The sequence below is a fragment of the Porites lutea genome, chromosome 9 (genome assembly GCF_958299795.1).
Source record: "Porites lutea chromosome 9, jaPorLute2.1, whole genome shotgun sequence".
Lineage (NCBI taxonomy): Eukaryota > Metazoa > Cnidaria > Anthozoa > Scleractinia > Poritidae > Porites > Porites lutea.
In genome coordinates this window covers 12,022,488-12,043,146 of record NC_133209.1, presented here as the reverse complement: position 1 = coordinate 12,043,146, position 20,659 = coordinate 12,022,488, and the positions used below count along the sequence as shown (strand labels likewise).

General features: G+C 39.9%; 1 protein-coding gene across 1 annotated transcript in view; it reads left to right on the top strand.

Moving 5' to 3' along the window:
• LOC140948365 (phosphopentomutase-like) overlaps positions 1–20,659 on the top strand; it is an 80,213-nt gene that overhangs the window by 22,726 nt on the left and 36,828 nt on the right. The window contains exons 6-7 of the mRNA XM_073397600.1: positions 13,741–13,824; positions 16,762–16,785. Coding sequence (XP_073253701.1) covers positions 13,741–13,824; positions 16,762–16,785 — 108 coding nt within the window. The remainder of the gene's footprint in view (positions 1–13,740; positions 13,825–16,761; positions 16,786–20,659) is intronic.

Here is a 20,659-nt window from a genome sequence, read left to right as displayed (position 1 = left end):
TACTAATGGGGGTCTTCCTGCATACTAATAAGGATACTCGACAAAAATGCCTTCCCGCATACTAATTCGGTATAGGTTCACTAATGAGCGTCACTCTACTTCAATAGGAACAATAGGCTTGCCTAGACTTGCGCGTGAAGTAACTTGAGCTCGGTTTTCAGACCGTCTATTAAAAGAGAAATAGAGAAGCGATCACCTAGCAACGCGAGAAACGGCTTTCTACATCTTATTTAGCGCTAAACTCAGATATGTAAACAAAACACATACAGAAAGTGGAGTTGAAAAGTCTTTTTTTCAATTTAGTTTACGTCTTCTTTTTTAGCGCTAAAACGCGGATATATAAACAAAACACACGCACATATACACGAAATGGAGCTGAAAACTCTCTATTTCAATTTTGTCTGACTATTACAGAACCGTTTTCTCCACTATATCTCGAGGAAATGAAAAACTGTTAAAGTCTCAGCGTTTCACTTACCGTTAGTCAATTAATTATGCGAGTTCGCAAGCCCAAAGTTGAATACAAATGAGCTCTACAGGAAAAACCTCAGTGGAGCATCTTGACGTATTATTATAAAACAAATAACTTGACAAGGATCAATTGATTAAACACGCGACTAATAATTGCTGGCAATAAAATCAGACACGAGATACCGTTTTAAAACACAAAGAGTCAAATACACAGCGATTTGAAAGAAATCTATTAAAATAGTCAAAGAAACCAAGCTATCTTTTTTACCACGTTTCCCTCCTCAATATTTTTTATTCCCTCCTCCACAATTTTATTATTTTCGCTCCTCATTCTTGAATTTCCTCCTCCACAATTTTAATATTTTCCCTCATTTTTTTTATTCCCTCCACCACAATTTTAATATTTTCCCTTTATTTTTTTATTTTCCCTCCTCAATGTTATTATTCCCTCCTCCACAATTTTATTATTTTCCCTCCTCTTCCTCCTCCTCCGCCTCCTCATATTTATTGTTTTCCCTCCTCCTTCTCCTCATTTTTATTGTTTTCCCTCCTCCACGCTTTTGTGTTACCTTTGAAGACAAAACAAGGTCAAGAACTGGCTCGCCAAGTACCCGTTTATAAACTAAAAGATGATTCAGTTGAAATCTTAGATGGAACATTTTAAGAGCCTGAATTGCAGAAAAGTATTAAGAACGATCATGTGTACCGCGTCGAAAAGATTTTGCGGAAGAGAAAGCGTAAAGGAGTAGTAGAATACCTTGTGAGATGGAAAGGATACCAATACCCAAAATTTGATTCTTGGGTTCAAGAAAGTGGTATTTTGAAGTTGTAATTTATGCGGTTTTTTGTGTAGTGAATAAAGGAAAAGGAAATAATAAAATGAACGGTGTGTGGTTTCTAATAAATTAAGAATACCCAGATTAAAAGTTCATTTCAACACAGGGTACGATGGAGGTAACACAGTTTTATCTGCACCTCCCTAGCAATAGCAGTCTTGATAAATTTCCTCATAACATATTAACAGAGTACCGAGTTAGTTTACCACAAACCCTAAACCTTACAGGAGAATGGGAAGTGGCTTTGTCCGAGATCCATTATCCGCAAAGCTGGAATAACATTCAACAGTTCCGATTTTACGTTCGAAATGAAAAACTCCACGGTGTTTGGGACTCCCTGGAGATGCTTCCGGGTCATTATTCTTCCGTCGAGGATGTCCTTCAAAAGATGAAAGAGTTAGTGGACAATGAAAATCGATATTCAGATGATGTACGGTTTTCATACGATAATCTCAGCAGAAAGGTTACGGTTCATTTGAAAAACAACGTAGAAGTTTCGCTAAATGATATGGCCTATATCCTGGGGTTCACTCCCAAACAAATTATTTCAAAGACCACTAAGGGGGACAGACAAGTGGATTTGGAATACGGCTTTCACGATCTTTTCGTTTACTGTGATCTTAGTCAGTCACAATATGTTCGCGATGTACTGGTCCCTTTGCTTCGAATTGTTCCTGTAGAAGGAGAGGTTGGTCAGCGAGTCGACAGTAAATCGTTTGTGCGCCCTCAATATGTACCTGTCAGCAGAAAGCAATTTGAAACCATCGAAGTCAATATAAAGCGAGACACAGGGGAATCTGTGCCATTTGAGTTTGGAAGAGTGTTGTTAACACTTCATTTTCGTCAGAGTCAACCTCAGTACTTTTAAAAAGGAAACAACTCCACGCTCCAAATCATAAGTTCTACGAACAGTACTATGTTGATCAAGCCAAGCAAAAAGGTGGGAATTTACCCGCATTTCACAGAGCTCGACTTCAGCGAGGGTACGGCTTAGGTTCCATATTTAAAGGTTTGTTCCGCTGGGCGATGCCTCACCTGCAATAAGGTGCTAAGGTGATTGGAAAAAAAGCTTTGCAAACCGGGGTCAATGTTGCGCAAGATGTTCTTGATGGAGATAACATTAAAAGGCAATCAGCAAACAGGCTAAACAAGCCCTTGGTCTACCTTCCCAGAATTCATTGCAGGGACAACTAGGAGCTGGTAAAAAAGCTATCAAAAGGAAAGCGCAAGGAGCCAAAATCAGTTCACCTCTCGGCAAGAAAGCAAAAACATCTCCGCAGCAAAAGAAGCGTCAAACCTTTTTTGACAAAGAATAGAATGCCCTTCGTTCATCACGAGTCACGCGAGTGTACTTAATCAGAGCTCGATCTTTTTACTATTCCTGCGACACAAACCTCTATTCACAAAGGGCAATGGATTGAATATCACCCTCTCAGCAACATCACGGACACTGGTCCTATTGAATTCAACGTATCTGGAACCGGGGAAGAATATTTAGATATAGCGCGGACACAACTTTATGTGAAAGCTAAGATCACGAAAGCAAACGGAACTGCGTTAGATGCCGATACACAAGTAGGTCCCGTGAACCTGTTTTTGCATTCCCTGTTTTCACAAGTAGACGTTTCCTTGAATGAGCGACTTATATCTGCATCCGCTAACACTTACCCCTATCGTGCCATGATCGAATCTTTGTTGAACTACGGGGAAGAAGCTAAAACAAGTCAACTTTCTATGGCCATGTTTTACAAAGATACTGCCGGAAAGATGAATGTAGTGAACCCCTTGGCTGCAGACGATGAAGCAAACCTTGGATTAAAGGCTCGCTATGAGTTTACCAAAGAGAGTCGTACGGTGGATATGATGGGACCCATTCACAGTGATATATTCTTTCAAGACCGGTTGATGCTCAATGGAGTTAATTTAAGAATCAAACTGAACCGGGCTAAGAATGTGTTTTGTCTTGTGTCCTCAGCAGCCGCAGCTAATTTCAAAGTGATTATCACAGAAGCCATCTTGTTTGTACGCAGAGTCAAGGTTGCCTTTTCTATCATTCTAGGCCATGCAGCTGGGCTAAAACACTCCAGCGCCAAGTACCCCATTCGCAGAATCGACCGTAAAGTGCTCTCTATTCCAAGAGGATTTAGCAGTTTTAACCCTGACAACATCTTTTTGGGTCAAATTCCCAAGTGCATAGTATTGAATTAGTGGACACAGAGTCTTACAATGGAAGTTACCGTACCAACCCCTTCAACTTCAATCACCACAATTTAACTCAAGTGGATGTGTACGTGGACGGAGAACAAATCCTTCGAAAACCTTTGTTCCTGAATTTTGACACCGCTGGTGGTCAAAATGTGATAGCCGGCTATCAAAGTCTTTTCTCTGGTATTGGAAAGCTTTCCCAGGATACGGGCAATCAGATAAGTAGAAGTGATTATGGCTCTGGTTACACCTTATTCGCATTTGATTTGACCCCAGGTCACTGCCCGGGAGATCATTTTGAGCTCATAAAACAAGGAAACCTGCGCTTGAAGCTTCATTTCTCGGAAGCACTCGCTAACACGGTTAACCTTATCGTCTACGCTGAATTTCAAAACGTGATTGAGGTCGACGCAAACCGAAACGTTCTCTACTACTGCAGAAACTAAAAAAAGAATGGACACCATTCAACTGACCCTTATTTTGAGAAAGGACAAATTTACAAGAGGTGTGTTTCAAGGCGTGTATCCCTCAGAGAAGCTGCCTGCAAGTGTTTCGCAATACCCAGCCCTATACATCGCCAATGTGGATACAAGTGACAAGCCAGGTTCGCATTGGGTGGCGTTTTACTTCACCAAGGAGCAAGAAGGAGAATTTTTCGATTCTTACGGAGCACCTTCCAGCAAATATTCAGGAACATTTACTACCTTTTTAAACAACAATTCTAACCAGTGGATTTTTAATACTGTGACATCACAAAGCATCTATTCCAAAGTCTGCGGACATTACTATTTGTATTTTGCTTTATATCGTAGTCGGCAAATAAGTATGAGTACAATTTTACATCCTTTTTCTAAAAACATGCGTAAAAATGATAGTCTTGTCAAGCGATTTATTGAAAAACATTTTCCTATAAGTCTTACGAAATATCGCACTGATGTAAACAAGCAAAGAGCACAAGCCCAGCACAACGTTCAATAAACAAACACCTTGTAATTTCTTTTCAACGTCTTTTATTGAGTGAACAAAATAAAGAGATGATTGACAATAATAATAATGTTTCTTGTGGTGATTTATAACCGTAACCAGCGCACAGCCTCAGGGCGCGGACTCGCGTTTCTTTGCCGCTGCTTTTTCACGGGGGATACCGTCACAGGTGGGCTAGGTAGCCAACGAAAAGGACTGTGAGGGGTTTTGTCTCTCACCCTTGCTTTAAATTCACGAATAGCACTTTGCCTCTGTGGATTACGCACTAGATTTTCCGGGACATTCATTCGCGCCAGACCCCTCGCAAACACTGACCACCCCACCGGTTCAAGTCCTTTGCGGTGGCGTAAAGTGTCGTTGACTAGGTCGACTAGATGAGAACCTGGAATGGGTTTGGTTTCATACAACAGCTCTCCTTTATCATTCCAATGCAAGACATCTTGATGCTCTTTAATTTTATCCAACAATTGTCTAGCCCCGGCTTTGTAAATTTTGGGTACACTTTTCATGACTTCTTGCTCTACAGCTGATGAAATGAATTTTTCTGGGACAGGTTCTTCCGTAGGTTGTTCATTCTCTTCGGGTTTAGGTGTTTCTACTGCTTTGGGGGTTGATATTTTTACATGAAGAGGTTGACCTTTTCGCTGATCGTAATAAGTCAAGTACCGCTGCAACACTTGATTGTAAAGCCTAGCTTTTTGTTTATCATCAAGTTCTTTACTGGATAAAATATCGGTCATTTCACTATCCAAGTTTCTCAGAGTTTGTGTGACGGGTGGGGTTAAAATCTGTTGGCGTTGCTGTAATCTTTCCAAGGTGTTCTCGGGTACGAGAACCATACGCTTTGTGTGATTCATTTTAGGTAAGAATCGAACTTAACACACGGAGAACGGGAGGTAGCAAAACACTTAAAAAATTTTCTCCGTGTTGTACCAACAATTTCTTTTTCTTATCGAGTGGTGTACTTTTTTCGGCTAAAGCGATCAAAGATTTCTTGTGAGGTAAAGCTTTTTCTTGGCTGGCTTACTGACGGGCACTGTTCCTTTAAGCACGTTTAAAACACACACACAAATGGTTCTTACTAAAGCGTCGTCGGCCACCATCAAAATGGCTTTACGCTGAGCTGGGGTACACTTGACAAGCAGCTTCAGAAAATCGTGGTTCTTTCTCAGTTGCTGTGCCATCCTCAACTAAAGAAATTTGATGTGGTTCACGCTTTTTATACTTTTCTGACGTAAGCGTACTGAGTCTCCCCGGGGAAAATATTCGTACGCAGCCGGAAGTCGGTAGGTGTTTCCGATTTAAGGTCGCAAAATAAATATCCATAGGGCCTTTTTGTTGCATCCTCAAACGCTTCTTGCATGTATTTGACATGACTGGGAAACATTTGTCTTGCTAAATGATTGACCTGACTACTATCACGCGGGCTTTTGAACACCACTAAGTAATGAGAATTCAAACTCATATCTCTCAGTTCTTTTCCACGATGAAAAATGTTTTGGAGAATAAAGATCACGCTGAGATTGCGATGGTGACAGCCCTTGGTAAACAAATTAGTCATTCGCTGATCATTGCTAAGCTCGTGCATTAAGTCATCAATGACGACTAAATTCCGAATAGAGGGATTAATTAGGGTTTCCAGATCACCAGGCACTCCTTCGACAAACATAATGTTCGGAATAGTTTTAAGCATCTCATCGTAGGCTTGTTGATACATGCTTTAACACCACATGATATTTTCCGGGGCACCATCAATCATGTCTTTCCCCCGATTCAAGTAAACGTTGGGCCGGCCACAAGCGCGGGGAAAGGATGTTTCCATCTCGGATCCATGATCACAACTGATTAACTGAATGGTGCGTACTATCATTTATAGAAAAATTGTTTTAGGTTCAGCCTCTTTCTCGTAAACACGAACCACATTGGTGTTTTGTAGTTTAGCAAACTGTAGCCAATATTTTCGCTCTGTCTCTGTTAACTCGTGTACTTGAGTTAAATGATTTGCCAATCGAACTAAAAATTTAGAATGACATCCCGGTATGGGGCAGTGTTTACATCTTAGTTCTTCATGTTATCTCTGTGAAAGTTTGATTTCAACTGAATAAAACTATTTGCGACACGAAATTTATTGTTGATTTTCGAGGGCACATACGGCAGAAAGGCCAGAAAGGGCACTTTTTTAGCCCTGTGTTTTCCCAGGAAGCGCTCAAGGAAAGGCACGTGCGTGGCTAGACAGAGAACAAGCCATTATTAAAATTCTCCCAACTTTGTTTATTTACAAACTATCTAACAATGACAATCTTTCAGAAATTTTTAGGAAACTCTTTTATATACAATGCTATTTACAATTTACAATAAGCGAAACTTATCGACCAATTCTATTTTTTACAAACTTGGAAACTTAAATGTCGAGTGGAATGGTGCTGACTCCATCAGCCAAAACTTTTCGTTTCGGGTAAAATACGAGAATGCATCTCTCACTTGAGTATAGGTATACACGGTGTTGTTAACTACTCTGAACCCCCGATTGACCCCAGCACTATTTTGTTTGGTTAATAGTACATTTAAATATTTATCTTTGTTAATCTCGTTACATTTCTTGTTAACCCCTTTGCAAGAAAAGTTATCTTTCGCCTCAAAACAATGAACACAACCCGATAATTCCTTGTCCCTTCCACTCAACCTTAAAAGGACCCGGGGTTCGCTTATCATAGGCCTTATGCTCGGGTGTATCCGTACGGGGAAACCAGTTACGTTTATCGGCTTCGAACTCTGCTTTCAATTTTGGTTTGACTAAACTTTTTACACTCTCCCCAGCAATAGCGATATACGCACTGTCTGTGTCCATTTCACACAATTGAAAATCGCTACGGTCTAAATACTTGTCTAAGAAATCATAATAAAACGGTAGCATGCGAAGTTTGGCATACTGGTACACAAAAAAACCTAGATTTCGTCTTAATCACCGAGTATTTTACACTTTTTGCAATTATTAAAGGGTAATAAAGTGGATTTCTTGTGTCTTAAGAAACGTTTCTGGTTTTATCGCGGGCGATTATTAGTCGTGTGTTTCAATTGATCCTTGTTAAGTTATTAATTGGTTTCTTTTTGGGTGTTTTTATAATAATGCGTCAAGATGCTCCCTTGGGGTTTTTACTGCAGAGCTAATGTGTATGCAACGGTGAACTCGTCAACACGCATAATTACCTGACTAACGGCGCGTGAAACGCTGAGACTGTAATAGTTTTTCATTTCCTCGAGATAGAAAGGAGAAAACGGTTTTGTAATAGTCAGACAAAATTGAAATAGAGAGTTTTCAGCTCCACTTCGTGTATAATGTGCGTGTGTTTTGTTGATATATCCGCGTTTTAGCGCTAAATAAGGAGACGTAAACTAAATTGAAAGTAAAGACCTTTCAACTCCACTTTCTGTTTGTGTTTTGTTTATATACCTGAGTTTAGCGCTACATGGTGATCGCTTCTCTTACTCCTATTTCTCTTTTAATAGACGGTTTGAAAACCGAGCTCAAGTTACTTCACTGGCAAGTGTAGGCAAGCCTATTGTTCCTATTGAAGTAGAGTGACGCTCCCCTAGCGTACTTAATGTAGTGGCCTCAGACATTCACAATTTTGCCCTTGCTTATAATATGAGACTTAATCCAACCAAGTGTAAAGAAATGCATATTTATTTCCTACGCAACTCTAATTGTCTCATTAACCCGATAATAATTGGCGGCAATGTCATCAAGCGTGTCAATACCTATAAGATCTTAGGAGTTATTATGGACAATGACCTGAAGTGGAACTGTCATGTTGATTACATTATTAAGAAAGCTTGTAAGAAGTTATACTCCCTTAGTGTTCTCCGCATAGCCAGGGTGAGCCAACCCAACGTCTTGAGGATATACCTTAGCACAGTCTGGCCAGTTTTAGAGTATGCTGTACCAGTCTGGCAGGACATCCCTGCTTACCTGTCCGAAGCCATAAAGCGAGTGCAACAAAGGGTGCTTAACATAATCTGCCCCGAGGCAGAGTCATATGCTCATGCCTTACAGTTAGGTAAACTAGGTAGGTTAGATGATAGAAGAGTACTCTTGTGCTACAAATATATGGCGAAAATGAAGTCCCCCAGCCACCCTCTGCACCACCTACTTCCCAGCCCACTTCTGGACGCGCCTAACTACACCTTATGGCAGAAAACACAAAAGTATCATCTTTTCCGGAACATGCAGGTCTGTAGGACAAAGAGAGTGGAGGACTTCTTTACATTTTAATTTTTTAAGTGATTCAATTGTTATTTTCATTGTACTCTAGATAATAGTTGCCTTAAGATTGTAAAATGTACTCGATAATTCAGTTCTTTTTACTGCAAGAGAGTTTTAATAAACTATTCATATTCATATTAGTAAACCTAATACCGAATTAGTATGCGGGAAGGTATTTTTGTCGAGTATCCTTATTAGTATGCAGGAAGACCCTCATTAGTATGGAGGAAAACATTTTTCCCTAGGTTATAAGAATGGGTGACGTCATAGACTCGACCGTTATGCATATTAATAAAGGGAACGCACTTTTTGCGAGGGAATCCAAATTAGTATGCGGGAAGTCCAAGGGAAGTCCAAAATGAGGCTTAATTTTGTTGAAGCATGACTACTATCTTAACCCAGCTTCGAACAACCCGGCCCTGTTTTATTTTGTTCATCATCCAGAATTAGCAGTTTGGTTCTACAGCTGTAACAGTGTGTGCTCCTTTTATCTGCAGCTTTTTTGCAATGGAGCTTGCTCCATTGTTAGCAGTCTGTGATTTGCAATCTATTGCACAAAAATCCCTCAGTGGTGACACAGGCCTGAAAAGGGAGTGAACCTTATAGTTCAGTTGTTTTTGTTGAAATAATAGAGAATATTAGTGGTATGACCACACGATTCCATTGATTTAAATTAATTTACTTTCATAATTTTTTGATCTTGTGATGTTATGTGTTTCACTTGAGTTGTTCGTGCATCTATAAAAAATATATGTAAGGGTTATCGGCCTGAAGTAAGGGGTTATGTGATTTATTCCCCTCGTGCGTTACGCGAGGGGAATAAATCACATAACCACGAGCTAGAAGGCCGTTAAACGGCCCTTATTTTTACATTGGCAAGGGTTCCTCGAGGGATGCAAAAATACATTGACGAAGAATGCCTCTATTGTTCATCTTTTCTTTTTAACACTCCATGCTGGCATTGGTGACATTCACAAGTTTGTCAGCTTTTTAATTATGTTAGTTTTTCAAAGTCGTATTTCGAATTAGTTGTTCGTAGTGAATGCTAGAAAGAGCCTAAAGAGCCTAGCATTGTCGAGCGAGAAGTCAGAGCCGTATATTACTCAAATAAGAACGCTCTTAGTAGCGTTGAGTCTCGCTTGCTTCGAGCCCATGGGGCTTGGAAATAAGTTTTGCTGTCAAAGGCGGTGGTGCTGTTATGCTACGTTTCCGTTTTGAATACAAAGCGAGTGTTATATGTCATAATCTAAATAATCAAAACGTAAAAATTGCAGGGAGAGACAGGCCGCACATCCGGCTTAGTTTCACACCGGTGTGAAACCTTTGAAAACCTTGTACATCTTGATATTGCTCCAGTGAGGAGAACTCTTTCAGGGAATTTACACTCAAAATATTGAACGATGACTTTTATCAGTATAATAATATACACGAAAAAATTACTCAATTCTGATTGGCTGAGAAAGGAGTGCAGCTCTTCTGTAACACGAGTGCAAACTGTGTAACACAAGTGCAAACTTGTAACCCGAGTGCAAATTACAAATGCTTTCTGATTGGCTAAAAACACAAAAGAAACCGACAAGAACCAATCAGATTAGAGCTGTTTCTATAGCAACATATTGGCGGAAATTTTGAGATAAGACGCGGAGGAAAATGGCCGGGGTTTTCAGCAAACAACGATTTGGTTTTGCAAGTGAAACAACGATTGAAGAGCTAAAAAATTTTTCCAAAAACCCAAACACAGTAAAGAGTACGTCTTTCTGGCTGAATGTATGGGAGACGTGGTGCAAACAGAAAAAATATTGTCAACAAAAGCGAGGAAAACGAGCCAGAAAAACTAAACAAGCTACTTGAAACATTCTATGCTGAAGTAAAAAACAAAAACGGTGACGACTACGAGCCAGACAGCTTAAGAGTGATGATAGCTGCACTTGATAGACATTTAAACGAGAAAGGATACAAGTTTTCCATCATAAGAGACAGAGAGTTCCACTCTTCCAAGCAAGTTTTAGAGGGGAAAGCTCGGCAGCTTCGCCAACCGGTATGGGCAAACGTCCAAATAAAGCCAGAAGTTTAACTGAGGAAGAAGAAGAGGTGCTGTGGGAGGCAGAAAAATTTGGTTCCAAAACTCCAGAAGAGCTTGCTTCTTCTATGTGGTGGCTTTTGACGCAGTTCTTTGGTCTCCGCGGCCGTCAAGAACACCACGCAATGAAAATGGAAGATTTTCAACTCTGCAAAAATGACGAAGGTATTGAGTTCGTGCAGTTTACCGAAGGTCCAACGAAGACCAGACAGGGCGGACTGCAGAGCAAGAACAGAGATTTTCAGCCCCGAATGTTCTCTGTTGGGGGAGAAAGGTGTCCGGTTGCTATCTTCAAGCAGTTTGTCGAGCGAAGACCACTAAACATGCGATGGTCAGGTCCTTTCTACCTCAGTATCAAAAGAAACCGAACACTGAATGACAACATCTGGTTCAAAACTCATCCAATGGGCGTAAACACTATTAGCAACATGATGAAAACAACTGTGGCGGGTACTAGCCTTGAAGAAAGTCACAAAAAGTTCACGAATCACAGTGCTAGAAAGACAGCAGTGAGCAAGCTAAAGAAAGCAAACGTTGAACGCTCAGATATTGTGAAGGTCACAGGCCACCGAAGCGTACAATCCCTTGACGATTACGATGAAGCCGACGAGGAAGAACAACGACGACTCTCCAGTGTAATATCCAAACGAAATCATGAAAACCCCAGTGCTGAGAAAAAGCGAATGGCAGTTTCCGACATCACAACAACTGTGGCTCCACTCGCTCCGGTAAACACGAACGTGCCCGTACCACACACATTGGCCGGCCCATCGATGACAGCGACGAAAGAAAACCAATTCCCTCCATCACTTTCAGGTTTTCAAGCTCAGAATTTCTCCGTGAATCCAACCATAATGAGGTCCCAGGAACAGACCACGATGAACACGTTCAACAACTGTCAAGTGTCTTTCATCATTGGCCGCTCGAAGCGAGCTCCTGAGATTTCAAAACGACAGCCCATTTCTTGTAAACGCCGAGCGTTCATTATTGAGGGTAAAGCGAGTTTTCTTTACATAAATGTAAAGCCCTACGGGCTCGTGCACTTTTGTTGGTCTTTGAAAAATTTACTGGTGCTTATTTATTCCAAATTGCACTCGAAATCATGTGATTACCTGTACTAAATATATATATATAGCTTCTATGTAGCGGAGCAAGATACGGCGCGGTACAGTTTTTGTTCACATCTTAACAACTACGAAAATCTATCAATTACATACATACAACAAAGTGAATCTATTTAACCGTAGAGTTCCAGTAATTGTCACAAGATTCAACTTACATGCGTCATTTCAGTCATCGCCGAAAATGAACCGCATGCTCATCACGAGATCATTTGCATAAAACAAAGGTCGTCACGATTCTTATCCCCAGTTTCCACGGTCTCCGTTAGGAACGCGTGGCCTATAATCTAGGGAAGACCGACGGAAAGAAAAATTGCCTGCATTTTTAGAGTCTCGCTCTGCTAAAGCAAGCTCGACTAAGAAGCGCGTACAACTCCATGCGTAGAACAAACCGACATTTACCGTCGCCTGTACAATAATAATACTGATGTACAAAATATCAAATTGTTCGTTACAAGTATCCAACATCGTAAAAAGGAAAAGAGTTAAACTTACGATGATTTGCTTGTTTTTTTTAACGTCATCATCTAAGTTCTGCTCATGAAGGTTCTTGCTTTTTCAACATCTGATGTATTCACTTCTTTCAAAGTTTTCAGCGCTTTCAAACGATAAAATTCGTGGAACGACCCATTCCGAAAACGCTCGACATCTTTTAGTGTGGGTCTACCACGAATGGTGTGTGGATTTGTAAGCGGCATCACCGTATAATCCGTTAATCCTTCCAAATTTTTCTTCTCAAAACATAGCATTCTGAAAATTGTACGTTGTTTTCGAAGCGGGCGTCGACGCATCGTGTCGATTCTCATCCCCAGATTCTGCGCCACCATGACCCCCTAAACTACGTTCAGTTATGTTTAATTTTTCGCAAGTGAATACATAACCAAATTACGATAAGATCGCTCGGGATCCATTGCAGCACGTGATCAAAGCATGTTGGAAAGTTGCGCGACAGAAGGCGGGAAAAACAGTGCTAGGTCCTGACACTGGCTGCCAGTTTTCTTTTTCGTGAATGAACACAACAACACAAACATGAAGCCTCAAGCTAAAAAGCAACGATTTTCAAACTTATCCCAAAAGAGAAATTGCAGCTAGTGGGGGCAAAAGATGCAGATAATATAAGGAAAGTACTTTCTACATCAGTCAATTGGTGGTTTTGAGAATTAAATTTGTGTTCTTATAAGTACCGAGTCGACTGTTTTGATTCGCTCCGCTTAAGCGTCTTCTTTTGTTGCTGTTGAGTACGTTGAAGTGAAAGTCTAGAAATATAATACTTAATGTCAGGTCCCTCGGGAAACCAGTTAGTTTTGTTTTCCCGAGAGTCCTGATGTTTTCCGAGACGAACTGACATTAAGTGTATAATATGCAATGGGGATAAGTCACTTATCCCCCTTGCATATTAATAAATAATCTCCTCGCATTTTAATTAGCTGTTCATTACCCCCTCTCTTCCCTTCAAGCAATCAAAACCACACCCAGCTTTTCAGACGGTTGATTCGGGGGTTATGTAACATATTTCCCCCGTAAAGAACAAAGGAATCCGAGCTTATGTAAAAATAATAATAGTTAAAGTGTAATGTGAATCATGCGTTAAGCGAAAAATTTTTTTTTTCTCCTTGACAAAAATTTGGTTCAGCCAGGTCTTGTGTTTTAATCTCTTTGTTGTACATGTACATATGCATGTATCAATCATTCAAGTGCCTTGTGTTGATCAGGTGTATAACATCAATGCACCGTTATTTTTGCTTCTTTGATTCCTACTTTGTTGTTTTTATTTTATAGCCATACAGTGTGTTAAGGTATAGATGTGCATGTGGCATTATGATCACTGCCTCCCACAACCCAAAAGATGACAATGGTTATAAGGTACAAAATAGAAACCAATGGTTAAACATTCCTGTAAACGCATCGCTCTGTCTGACCATAGCAGAGCGTGACTTAAATGGGCTAAATCAACAACATTTTTGATTGAATGGTGTTATTTTTGGGAAACTGGAATGAAAAAACTGATGCAATGAGGAAATTCCTACAATGGTCACATCTTCTCTTTTTTTACATTTGAAACATTTCTTGAGTACAACGGTCTCCTGCTCACCGGTGTTCTTTTTTAATAGCGGAGCTCCACCGCGCGCGAGGCACTCTTGAGCTGAGCCCCATGGCTAAGAAAATTTGGTTATCTATCCATCTGAGAAAATTTGGTAGTCACATGACCCTATGCCCATCCACCCGTACAGGCAGCCAATGCAGTCTTTCTAGTGTAGATCTTGAATTTCGTTTACGACAAGAAGCTTTGAAAGATATATTTTTCAGGATGTGCCTTTCACTTGGTCACGTTTTGTGTCTACTCCGGTCGCCAGTTGTTTGAAAGGTAACCTGCGAACGGCAGACGTTTCTCCTCGCTCATCGCCGCTGGGGGACGTTTCGCGAGGAGGAACGTCTTCGACTCAGCGACAGAAATTCCATACTGATGACGTAAATCAATGTTTACATAATAAATCCGGTATTCATGGGGTTCCAAATGCAAATTTGTTCAATTTTAGGTTTCTCCTGGTCGATTTTGGTAAAGTGTTATGTTCATCTGTAAATGAGCTCCAGCAAAACTCAAATGCTTCTAGAGAAGACTATATTCCACAAATATTGGCTGTTTTGTTAGAGATTCATCGCGTTTACGTTTGACCTTTGCGGCCTTTTGTCTTTTGTCTGTCATTCGTAAACAGTAGCTAAAACAATGAAAGTACTCTGTCGACCAATTAGCGCTTCTGACTGGGTTCCGGACAGATTTTGCGTCATCAGTATGAAATTTCTGTCGCTGAGTCGCAGACGTTCCTCCTCGCGAAAACGTCCCCCAGCAGTGATGAGCGAGGAGAAACGTCTGCCATTCGCAGGCTATTTGAAAGGTGGATAGCGTAATCCACTGGATAAATCACTACCCACTGGATAGCGCAATGGGCTTCCCTAATACTTATCCGATGGATAGCACTATCCATCTTTTGAACAACGGGGCCCAGGAGTTTAAATCTTGTCGATCAGATTGATCAAAGTTTTGACAGGTGAAGCCATGCGTAAACTTAATTTATAGTTCAATACTGGTAGCCAAAATGGTTAAATAAGTAATTCGCTGTCCTAGGTTTCACATCAAAAGAAACAAATGGATACTGTGATTCGTAAAATTTAATGTAAAGGCTAATTTACATATACGTGTTCGACCGGGGCCCGATAGAACGATGGAAAGCTCAAAACTTAATAAAGTTTATACGGCGAACACAAAAGTCGGCCTGATTTTTATTTTAGGTCTTTCCTTTAGACAGAAATATTGACTCTAAAAATCACAACAAGAAATTGGCTGCCACCGAAGAGTATCGTGCATTAAAACGATTGTTTTTTTTTCTGCTGTAAACACCGGGTATAAGAGTTTTAGCTTAATGGGGGAGTTTTCGTTTCAGGCGTGTTTGCGGGATATCACTCAGCCCCTCCTATCCCTCAAAAGGAGGATTCTTCTTAGTGACTTGCGTTTTTAGCGGAGCTCTCACGCGCGCATAGCGCGTGCAGCGGAGCACCAAGGGTAAGCAAATTTGGTTATCCATGCATCCAAGAAATTTTGGTTGTGAGAAAATCTCCCCTCTGACCGTATGTACGTCCACCCATTCATGTAAAGCGTGGTGAAATTTCGCGCTTAAAGCACCCGCGCGTTTCGGCAGTACATCGAATGGTCACCTGGACGTTTTAAGAGAAAGAAACAACAACAAAGGTCGAGTCTTTCTTTCGACTAAATTTTAATGTCTATGTTACAGGTCAAAATTAAATTCAGGTTAAAACCTAGGTTTAACCTCGGTTGATTCTCAATTCCTTTGTCTTCTAGTCCTAATCATTCATGAATTAGGGCTAGGAAACAAAGGAAATTGAGAATCAACCTAGGTTAAAAAATTTTGACCTGTAACATCTACATTAATGTGGGTAACGGAGAAAGAGCTAGAGACAGAGATAAAAAACATAGGAGACAAATTTCGCTAGAAGAGAAAATGAGAAGTCCTAGGGGCCACCGAGGTGGAAATGAGCGGCCGTAAAAAACAAATGCCAACAGGGATACATACGACAGTTGAAGAAGTTTTCAGAAGTTTCACTTTGTAGTCGTGCAAAATAACGGCAAAGAAATGTGCATTTGCAGCAAGTACAAGGCGCAAAGTTGCTTTTGCTAATAAGACCAATGGATGTTTTTGTCGACCTCGTTGCCTTCGCCATTGAGCAAAACACGATTTAGCCCTGATTAAATGTATATATTATTATATATAAGTTAATTGCTTTTATTATAAGTTTGTAAATGGAGGCTTCGCTTTTAGCCCTGGCTAAATCTACATATTATAGCAAGATGGTGCTAATAATTCTTTAAGATTTCTTAACCGTCAAAAAGATGGTACAATAGAATTAGAAGGAAAGCCCTTTCATTCTATGATCATTTTTTGATGATGCGACCCACATCGGGTAGGTTTGGATTAACAGATTATTGTAGTCACAAATGGAAATAATTTCTTCGTATTTTTTTACTTGGTTAAGCAAGTCACTTTTGGAAACGGTATTTTTTGTAAGCTTAAACATGGAAGTTTTTAAATTGATAAATTATCACTGAAAGGAAATATTATTAAACAAATAGATGTGGTTAACGGTCAACCTATGTCAGCATTGCCTTTTTTAAAATTGGCACAGGTTGCATCAAGTTTTCAGCATCGATTAGTGTCTGTGTAATTGATTATGTGCTTGATTAAATCATTAAGTATTGTAAGCACCTTTTTATTTATTTCTTATTAGGTTTACTTGGACAATGGAGCCCAGGTAAGAATTATAATTCAGTAAATTGCTTTATAACGTGATAGAATTAATTCTACCAAAGGGCATTAGCCATTCACCCTTTACCATTGTATTTTCAAAATTGAAGAAGCAGTTTATCATTGGTGTGCTGTATTCATTCATTTGTGTTTCTAAAGATCAACACAAATTACCTTGTTGGATTGCTGCAATCTAAATTACTTTAAATATCACTATTGACAAGTGCAGTTATGTTTCACGTGTAGGACTCACTGCTTTCTCTACCCTTCTTCTTTGTCAGTGTTTCATTATTTTCAGTGGAGTGCAGCAGGAATTCCGCACCTATGTGCAGGCTAAATATCAATTTCAGGGATGTCACTAAAATTCAATTTGCCCGGTAAATACGACAAGTAGGCGGGGAATAAAACAGCTAAGGATTTCTTTTGGTTCTATTTTTCTTCTATTCCCCACCTCTTAATGACAGCCCTGAATTTATTGTTGAACAAGGCTAGATATGTACAATTATCCAGTTTAAGTATGGTGTTATTGGCTGAGGTGGTTAAAACCCACTGAGATATGCTGCAATGCATATTCTTCATATCATTTACGCTGTAAAATCCTGCCCAATAATTAGAATGGTTTACAGTAAAAGCCCGCAAGTAAGAACCTGGTTTTTAAGAATCTGGTAGGCTAAAATTTGCCAGTTAGGCCCCCTCTATGCAAGAGCCTGTTTACCCTGAAATTTGAAACAGGTTCTTATCCTCTTTAGAGACATAGATGCCTTATCACCCCAACTGCAATGTTGTGGTATGCAGATTTTATGTAAGGAATAAGACAAATACCACTAAATAATCTTAGATACAATATACTTTTTCATCAGAAAATAAGAAACTGTTTAAGAACCTATATAGCTTAAATTTTTGTAAGAACCTCTTTAGGCTAACTTGGGAAAATGCAGGTTTTTCCTTGCCGGTTTTTAATGTATGATTCATTGATAGTATTTCCTAACATCCATTTGTAAAATTATTACGAAACATTTGTCCATTTCTGGTCCGATTTAAATGCCAAGCATATTTCCTCATAACAAGCAAGTATTAGTCAAATGGAAGATGTGGAATAGATATTTTTTCTATCTGTGAATTTACAATTTATGTCAATCGTAAAATAGCACAAAAATTATTGGATGATGGCATCATGCATAGAGAGCCGTACAGTGACTAGTCGCTGGCGTCACACTGAATGGTCACCTCCTCACCCACATCGTAGTTGCGTGGAACAGGGTGGTCTGTCACTAGCCTCTTAATACTTTCAATGGCTTTATCATACTGTGGCTGCCAGCATCAAACTGCATTCTTGACAGTGAATCGGCAAAGAGGCTCTCTTACATCTGAGTTATAGGAATTTTGCAAGGTAGTTTACAGAAACCACGAAAAGTGCTGAAAACGTGTATTCCATCCGTTTTTGGCATTTCAATCACTGCTGTTACTCTCTGAGGATCTGGGCGGAGTCTGGCCAGTAGCTGTAAGCAGGTGTCCCATGCTAAGGATCTTATTTCGTGCGTAGCTTCAATTTTTGCTTGTTTAGCTTCAGATTGTACTCCTAGAGGCTTCTTTCCAGAATACTAGAATAGCTTCTGCTTCAGAGTCGCTCACGCCGTAAACAAGAATGTCATCAGTAATAACTTCCACTCCATGCAGGTCTTCAAGGACTTCATCCTGCAATAGTCGGAATGCCTCTGGTGCTTTGCATCACCCCAAAAGGCACATTAAAAACCAGCGATACCTCGCAAAAGGGGTCAAGAATGTTGTGAGATAGCTTCTTCTTGTTCAAGTGCAAGGTTAAGATCCTTAAGGGGCAATGCACATCCTCAATTTTCGTGATGGTTTCCATACAGCCACCATATGACTAATACAACCAGTGGGTGTAATAACTTTTTCAAGCACTTGCTTTTGCTTGAGTTCTGCAATCGTCTTCCTTAGTCCAGGCGTTGGAGGCATAGCCACTCTGCGTGGTGTTAACAGGTTTAACCCTCTTCTCCACTTTAATACAGTATTCACCAGGTAGACATCTCATGTCAGAGAAGACATCGTTGTAGTGTGTGCTAATGAACTCAAGGTTTAAAGGACCGGACCTGGTGGCACTTGTGCTGCTGTAGGGACTGTTTGTGGACCTTTTTCCTTTACTTCTTCCTTTTTCCGGTGACTCTGTCACTGCGCTTAACTCTTAGCAAACCAAGTTATTCCCAAGTTAAGGCTTTTAGGGGCTTTTGATCCACTTTTCCCACGTGGAACGCAAGAAACCATCTCTTCCTTGGCGATAGCAATACAGCTTTCAGGCTCCCATGGGATGCATGACTGACATCATGGTACAGTCGTAGCTTGGAACCAGAGTTGAGCAGTTTAGGATCTCCAAATTTTACAGTACTCAGCATATCTAGCTAATGTGGTTACATGTGGAGCCACTGTCCATTTAACCGGATACACAACTAGGGTCTTCTCCTTCAATGCTTTAGTCAAGTGTAGCGAAACACTTTTTTCTTCGAGATTTCAATCTTCATCAGACTCATCAAATGAAGATTCTTTCAGATCCAGTTTGATAACATTTCCAGACACTTGTTTTTTCTGCAAACCTTAGCAAAGTGATACAGCTTCCTACAGTTGGAACAAGTACAGTGTGACACCAAATGTTGGACACTAGCTGCTTCCGTTTTTTGGGGTGTTTTCTACCACAGTATTTACAGGGACATGACGTTGTTTCTTTTTTCTCTTCCTTTCTTTTCCTTCTCCTTCTTCTCTTCTTGTTGTGCTTGATTTAAATTCTTTTATTTCACTGCTTGGACACATCTTCCTAGAGGTCAATTTTTGTTTTTTGAAGCATCCGAGCTTGAACACTTTAGTCTCTAATTTTAAGCACCAGTCTATCTCAAATCAACTTGTTCTAGAGAGTGACAAACTTGCATGTTGATGCTAGTTGTGGAAGCTTTGTAGTGTACTGTGCAACCATTTATCCTTTGCTCTGCTGACAACTGTTGAATATAAAGCGTTCATAACTAGCATTTCTAGTCAGCTAAAAATGATCTGGCAAGGCAGTAAGAACGGGACCGATTTTTGGTTGATTGCTGTCTGCTGTCTTAATCTGCTTCAAAACTCGGAAACGCTTCTTTTCCATAACAGACAACAACATAGCTACTCGAATCTCCCTCTTTTTATAGCTGGCAGCAACCTTATATTTTTCGAATTGTAAATGAAAAAATGTCAGCAGTGCTCAATACCTTGTTTCAGAAAGCATGCCATTTTTATAACACAACAAATATTGTTATGTTAATTGATAAATACATTGAGGTCAGGGGAATGTGGCATAATTATTGTTGTAACAGCTGGAATTGTTCAGGAATTGACAAATATTTTGTATGAAAAATTTAATAAATTCGAAATGATTAATTATCTGATATTATTATATAGACACGAGTGTTTTACTGGAAAATATACCACTCGTAAAATTCATTTAAAGTACATCCGGGACCCGAGTGGTTTATTTTCCATAATCTCACACGTGAGTTTATTGATGACGTAATTTCGGTCATTTCCCTCTATTATTTTATCGATGTCTTTTTGTCTATATCATAAAAAGAACATTACACGGCGGCTTGAAGGTATGAATTTTATTTTCGAGTGGCAAAACAATATTTTACGAACGAGCGCAGCGAGTGAGTAAAATATTGTTTTTGCCACGAGCGCTACCGCACTACCGTGTAATATCCTCTATATAATTTAATTAATGTAATATCCGTTTAATATCCGTGTAATATCCTCTATATAAATTAATTTTTTTGCTGACAGAATAGTCTACTCAGTTCTTGCACCACTTGCCAGCATGTCCTTTAAACATCTTTCAAGTGATT